The sequence below is a fragment of the Panicum virgatum genome, chromosome 2N (genome assembly GCF_016808335.1).
Source record: "Panicum virgatum strain AP13 chromosome 2N, P.virgatum_v5, whole genome shotgun sequence".
In the NCBI taxonomy this organism is placed as follows: Eukaryota; Viridiplantae; Streptophyta; class Magnoliopsida; order Poales; family Poaceae; genus Panicum; species Panicum virgatum.
In genome coordinates, this window is record NC_053146.1 from 48,701,241 (window position 1) to 48,708,557 (window position 7,317).

The 7,317-nt window shown below is 42.1% G+C and overlaps 1 protein-coding gene across 1 annotated transcript; it reads right to left on the reverse strand.

Moving 5' to 3' along the window:
* Nucleotides 1-233: 233 nt before the first annotated feature.
* On the reverse strand, nucleotides 234-1,510 carry LOC120658872 (coiled-coil domain-containing protein 1-like). The gene is made up of 4 exons (XM_039937014.1): nucleotides 1,202-1,510; nucleotides 1,009-1,089; nucleotides 513-839; nucleotides 234-427 (listed from the first exon to the last, which is right to left on the reverse strand). The coding sequence occupies exons 1-3, from the start codon at nucleotides 1,445-1,447 to the stop codon at nucleotides 543-545; spliced, it is 624 nt and encodes a 207-aa protein (XP_039792948.1). The 5' UTR covers nucleotides 1,448-1,510; the 3' UTR covers nucleotides 234-427; nucleotides 513-542.
* Nucleotides 1,511-7,317: the final 5,807 nt, after the last annotated feature.

A 7,317-nucleotide genomic window follows, 5' to 3' on the forward strand; every position in this document is an offset into this window, starting at 1 on the left:
TGGGAGCGGGACACCATCACGAAAACATGTTCAACCTTCACGAAATATAAATTTCATGAGAGCGAGACACCACCAGGAAAACATGGTCAACCCTCACGAAATAGTGGTTCCCTGGAGTTCAGAACTGCCGCCAGGTATCAATTTCATGAGAGTGCAACCTCCAGGAAAAGTTCCAATCCAAATCCCAAATACAGTCATATTTCAATAGTCAATCCAGCATAAAAACACAATCAGATTTCAATACATGCATACATTCGATTAATTTCAGTCCAACCAATCACAAAGTGTCCAACACTTGCACTCCAAACATATTACAATGTCTCCAGCACCCTAAAGTCATAGCCATCTAACACAAGTTCGAGCAGCCAACACATAGCTCAAGGTCAACGAGTACAACACCAAAAGGTTTTGTTTCAACCTAGGGTCGCTGGTTAGCAAAATAAGCCTAGGTTAGCAAAATAAGCCTAGCATCCATTACTTTGGATCAAAACAGCTCAAAAGTACGATGGTACCATGTTCAGATTTTACTCCCATCCAGTGCATCAATTATCATCAATATCGTCCTCGTTATCATCACTGTCATCCTCTTCATTGATGCTGTCCTCTCCATAACCACTATTCATATCGCTGTCCTCTCCATTACCACTATTCATATCGGCATCTTCGCTGCAACTAATGTCATCCCTACCATCTTCATCATAGCAATGGTTGCCATCGTCATAGCTGTTGCTGTCATTCATCTCATCATAGTAGTCATCATCATCGACATCAGTGTCCACGATATCACCACTAGCAAGTATTTCATGTGGATTAGTGCTGACATGTGATAGTCCAGAAACCTGAAAAAGATCAATCATGGTCTTACACTTCAAGTAAAAATGATGGTTGCCACATTTATTTAGCTAAAATAACAGGTGGTTGCCACAACCACAAACAACATCTCTCAGTTCCATTCCATAGAGTATATGCATCTAGGTGTAGTACATGGAGAGAACAGCAAAAAGTTACCTGATGACGACGGGCGTCGATATTTGCTAGACGGTTCATCAGATCAGCAGGTGGAGACTTCTTAAGATCCTCAAAAAGTCTCTGAAATTTAATGTGCAAAAACATCATATCAATGCATATGATCAGTAAGCTGTAAACATTAAATCAATGCATATGATCAGTAAGCTGTAACATGGAGAGGGATGACTATTACCAGCATCATCTCACGATTAACACTATTTTCCTCAATGAGAATCTCATTATTCTCATTCAACTTCTTATTTGTTTCGTTCAGTGCATCATTCCTCTCTTTCAATTCCTCATTTTCATGTACTACAGCTTGATAAGCAGCTGTGTTGCTTGAGCGAAAACGATTTGATTTAGCAGTTGCTGCAAGTGTTTGCTTATCCACATAACCATCAGCTATTGGCAAGCGGCCATGGGCCATTCCCCGTTCCATGAAATACAATGCTTGTACATCTAATTCTTTTGAATTTTCATGAAGTTGTGTTCTTGCACTGTATTCATCCTAAAGAAAAACAGAGCGAAATATGTACGAAATCAGCAAGGTTGTAACCATATAAAAAATAAAAACTGAGATAGAAAAATGAGTGAAACACATACAAGACGAGTTTGTGCTCTCCTGCTGGGAATAGGAGAGCTTTTTCCAGCTTTGTCAACTTTTTTGAATCCAGACTTCATGACAGCATATGTGTTAAAAGTGCTGGCCTTCTCAGGGCCGAACTTATATTCCTACAGGAAAATGAAATGAAGTTACAAGATGTCTGAAACCTAGGCTAGCTAGATCTATGTGAAATCATGGGTGTGTGACATTCACATTTGGATGTAAGCAGTCTTAGTAGTATAAGCAAAAGACAATAGGATCAGGATTTCATACCAACAATTGTTGTGTCTCTCCCCATGGCCTCGATCCCCCTCTGTTCTGAGCAACATCTACAGACTTTAAGCGTGAAGCTTGAGCAGCCTTCCTCTTTGTCTTGTACTCTTTTGATGTCCAATACTTCGACAGAAAGACCCAAGCATCATTATCGCACCACCATAGCTTGCTGGCTATGTATTGTTCTTCTGTAAGATGTATAGCACGTGCTTGATTGTCATCACAGTCCTTATGAATCTTTACAGCATCCAAACGAGCCTGATATATCAAATCAGAAACTCTTTTTGCTAGATAAGTCTCCAAATTTCTGTCAGCTTTTCTCACATCAGCTCGGGTTACCTTGAACAAAGTCTACATATGTAGCAAAGGAAATGTCAGTTATTTCCAGTAAAATAGAAGAGGCAATCAGTATGTATGATGGCTAGTTTAATTACCCAGAATTCACACTTGAGTAGCCTAGCATATGTTACATTTGTGATATCCTTTTTGCAATAATAATCATTCCATGACATTGCTGCCCTTTTTTCAAGGATCCTGCCTTCCTCATCATGGATATTAACCATACCAGGGTAGAACCGTTTGATAAGAGCTCCAACCTGTGAACCATACTTGTAGTCTTTAGGGTTGTAGTTCACGTAGGTGAATTGCCTGCAAGAAATAATATAATGTCAACACTAAAGATAGAATAAATAGTAGAAAAAAAGTCTATCAGCAGTAAAAGATCAGAAAAAAATGTACACACTTGCTACCCTGAGGCTTCAGCATAACCTTCCCACTAGGTGGAGGCACTCTCAATTGCGTCTCATTTTTTTTCCCTCTCCCTCTTGCTTTTTTTGTAGGTTGGTCCATAACTTGTAATGTGCCACTTCCACCATCATTCGAGTCATCAAAACCACCATTGCTCATTTCTATGTTACTCTGATCATCACCAACCCTTTGAGAATTGCCAGTGCCACCATCAGCATTGGTCCCTAGGGAATTCCCACTAGCATTGGTCCCTTGGGAGTTCCCACCAACATTGGTCCTTCTGGAGTTCCCACCATCAGCATTGGTCCCTTGGGAGTTCCCACCAGCAGCATTGGTCCCTTGGGAGTTCCCACCATCAGCTTCACATGCCCTTTTCCTCGCAAGCCCTCTATGTCGAAGCCCGAACATGACCTGCATAATAATTACAAACTGAAGATTAAAGGGAACATATTTAAACAACACCAATACTAATGGAAACCTGAATGATAGATGAAAAGGCATGTAATAGTTTCTTTGGTTCAGAACTTCAGATAAATAACAAGTAAGCATTCAGAAAGCAACACATTAGTTCTGACAAAGGTAATAAACATTGAATAGTCTTGGTGCATATTCAGCAGTACATTCAGCAACACATCAGTGCATTCAGCAGTACAACTAGTTTTTTTAATAGAAAACAAGAATCTAAAAATCATTTGGGTCATTAGGTGCATATTCAGGCAGATCATCTTGGTCATCATCTCTATCTTCTTCCGCCTCTAGATCATCATCTATATCTTCATCCACCTCTAGATCATCATCTATATCTTCATCTTGAGCTTCAATATTCAGTTCGGATAGAAATTTGAGATCATTTGGATCGGTTATCTCATCGGAGACAGTTGGAACTATATTGTCCAAGTCAGCCCCTAAATCAATGACAAATGAGCCTAGCAACCCATCCTCTTGATAGAAAAGCTCTTCTGTTGGCCCATTAGGAGGATTTGAACCATCATTTGTGTCATTTGAAGGAATGTAGTTCCGTGGATAGACGTTATACACAACCCACCAATCCACTAGATCTGATTTATCTTTGCATGCATAAGGCAGATAATATACTAGTTTAACTTGACTCCCCATAACAAATGGTTCAAATGCTGCAAGCCTAGAAGAATGCTTAATCTCCACCAATCCTAAATTTTCAGTGCGTTTTGTTCCAGCTGGTGTAGGATCAAACCAGCAACAATCAAACAACACCATCTCTAGCTGTAGGCTTCCTTCCCATTTTATTTTTATAATGTCTTTGATAATACCATAATACTCTAACTCATTGTCGTTCTCATCAACACAGGAAACACAAACTCCACTATTAACTGTTGTTAATCTGGATTTTGTTTTCTCATACTCTTCTGAACGGAACCTATATCCATTCACATCATAACCCCCATAACGGTGTCCTTACGAAATGCATTAGATTGAAATCTGAATTGATGGCCTCTAGGTAAGAAACGCCTATGGCAATCAAACCAGCAAGCCTTGTGACCATAACGAAGTGTAAATGCCTTAGTATCACACAAACACACTGGACATGCAAACCTACCATCTGTGCTCCATCCAGCAAAGTTACCGTAAGCAGGAAAATCATGGACTGACCATAGATAGGCTGCTCGCATCTTAAAAGTTTTCTTGAGTGAAGCATCCCAAGTGTCTACCCCCTCCCATAAACTCATTAATTCATCAACTAAAGGCTGCATTAGAATGCCTAGTTTCTTTCCAGGATGTTCCGGGCCAGGGATCACAAGAGCAAGAAATATGTACTCAGATTTCATGATTGTGCATGGTGGAAAATTCAATGGGGTAACAAACACTGGCCAACAGGAGTAAGGAGCAGCCATTAAACCAAAAGGGGTAAAACCATCTGTTGCAAAGGCAAGACGCACATTTCTAGGGTTACTTTTGAAGTCTGGAAAATCTTTATCAAACTGTTGCCATGCTTCTCCATCACAAGGGTGCACCATTTTACCAGATTTGGACGGATAGTGAGACCGCAACAGCTGTGCCGTATGCTCATGCAAATATAACCTCTGTAACCTATCAGTGATAGGAAGGTAACGTAGCACTTTACGTGGCACTTTGCTACTACCATCTTCGTAGCGGGAGGTGCCACAAACACCACACTTGTCTTCACTTTCATTATCTTTATAGTAAAGCATACAATTGTTATAACAAACATCAATTTTGACATATGCCATACCAAGACCCTCAAAAAGCTTCTTTGATTGATAGAAGTCTTTGGGCAACTTAGATTCAGGAGGCAATAGTTCATGGATTAATTCTAAGTTTGCCTCAAAGTGTGCAATTAACATATTGTATTGCGCTTTCAATGCCAACAGGCGTGCCATACCAGATAGGGATGAGTGAGTTGTGCTCTCATGGACTAATTGATCAGCACTTTCTACCATCCTATAAAAAGCTTTAGCATAGGCAGGCGGTTGGTCATCAATTGGTGGTGGATGGCCACCAGCTATGGTAGCCAACATTTCATCCATGTGGTCAGTTTCACAAAAAGCATCATCATGTCCACCCTCAACATAGGTACTATCAACTCCCTCACCATGAGCTGTCCATATTCTATAGTTATCCTTAAAGCCAGCTCTACACAAATGCATCTCTACTGTCAGCCTTGTCTGCCTAAGAAAGTTCCGACACGTAGCACAAGGACACTTGATGGTGCCATCTTCAACTACATTAGGCATAGAGAAAGCACGATCCAAAAACTTGTTGGTGTTTTCTATCCAATCATCAGAGGGGTCTTGTTTACGAGACCAACCAGTGTACATCCACTCACGTTCTGCCATTGTTTTTGTTCTGTATTTTATTAAAAAATAGATTTTAGATACATATAAATTCACATCTATCAACCAAATACTAGCACCATTTTCTATGGATTTACCAAACAATCAAATATTGATTTTCTAATATCAACTAACTTCAATTCCCCAACAATACAACAGACACTAAAGTCAATCATGTACAAATATCAAGTAACTTCAGTTTACCCAACAAGCACACATGTAGCATCAAGATAGTTTGTTAGACAAAGAATAAGTTACCTCTGTTGGCTTGGAGCAGTCAACACAGATGTGAGAATAGCTCCTTTGGAGTTGATGTAGCTACTGCAATGGTGCCTGCTACTTCAACCTTGGCGTTGTACAGTCCTCTTCTGCAAGCTTGGCTGGCGTCAGTGCTGCCTTCTCCACCTTAATTGAAGCTCGGTTCCATATCCGTGCTTCTCCAATCCTCAACGATTAAGTTCAGCATATCAGCAATTCAGCATACAGAACACACACAGTTTCATATGCAACAAACATCCTCATATTGCTAGAGCAACACAGAACAATTAGGGGAAAATATTGCTAGAGCACACAACACGGAAAAAATCGGGAAAAAGGATGGAGTGCTGTACTGATGAAATGAGAATGACAGAGTTTGCAGAGAACCACGGTACAGGCAACTAAAAATTCAGCAACGCGCAAATCGGACAAGGCTAAAAATTCACTTGCCACAGCAACTTGCTTCCTGTAAAAGCCGCTCAAGAATTGACTGCTAGCTGCTAAAAACAGTGAACTGAACAAGCTAATGATTACTTGCTGTGACCAAAGAAATCGATCGAGCTGCACTTGCTGCTGGATGCACCGACTAGCTAAATAAACATGGAATAAATGAAGCACTGTTGCTTGATAGTGACAAAGCCGAAATTTGGGCAATTAAAAAACAAATACCAGCAACAGCTTTAACTCAAGAACGAGCATGACTTGGTGCTGGACTGCTAGAAAGAGACTAAATTCAGATCTGGATAAACTGCTGCAGCTGGAGCGGAGTACTACGGTGGGACTACTCACCGGTGCTCTGGAAATCGACGAACTGGGGCTTCGGGCACTGGTGTAGAGGGGCTTCGGGCGCTGGTGGCGGAGGGGTGGGCGTCCGGCGCTCGGTTGGGGAGGGGCGGCCGGCGGGGTGGAGTGCTGGGGGCTGGCGATGGGTGGAGCTCTAGGGGCGAGCGGCAATGGAGAGTTGGGGCGTCGCGCGGGGTTGCGGAGTGGGCGTCGCGCGGGGTTGCGGAGGTGCGGCGGCGGAGGAGAGCTGTGGGGGCGTCGCGCGGGGTTGGGGGAGTGGGGCGCCTGTGGATAGGGTTTGGAACGGGTCGGGCGGTTTTGTTGTGTGATGGGCCAACAGAAAAAAAAGCGCCGGACATTCTCTTGGCGCCAACACCAAGCGCAAGCGCGCGACTTAGCATTTTTAGGTGCCATTGTGAATTCAGCCAAGCAAAAAATCTGCGCTACATGTTTCCTGGCGGCAACAACTATTTTCATGAGAGTTCATGTCAAGAAATAACAATTTTTCATGGCGGTTTGCATAGCACTCTCACGAAAATAGGTTTTCATGACGGGATTTGTAGCACCTCCACGAAAAATACTAATTTCATGAGGGTGTGTTTTAAACTCTCACGAAAAATCCATCCCCTCACGAAATCTCGGTTTTGTGGTAGTGCTACCCTCCCATTGGACTCAACTGAATGAAGCCAGGATGACGCGGCACCTGAGAAGTTAAGCACCGCGAAACGGGTTTTCATGGCAGGACTGACACTGAACACCTCGAAGTACATCTCGCATCTATCCTTCCACAGCCTAGGGTTTTCGCCATTGAAT

Excerpts from the sequence above, each read along its gene's own strand:
- LOC120658872 (XM_039937014.1), bottom strand. The coding sequence starts at position 1,447 with ATGGAACGGGGAATGGCCCATGGCCGCTTGCCAATAGCTGATGGTTAT. Across the intron at positions 1,090-1,201 it reads TTAATCGTGAGATGATGCTG|AGACTTTTTGAGGATCTTAA; the intron begins GTAATAGTCATC and ends ATTAAATTTCAG. Across the intron at positions 840-1,008 it reads TCGACGCCCGTCGTCATCAG|GTTTCTGGACTATCACATGT; the intron begins GTAACTTTTTGC and ends GATCTTTTTCAG.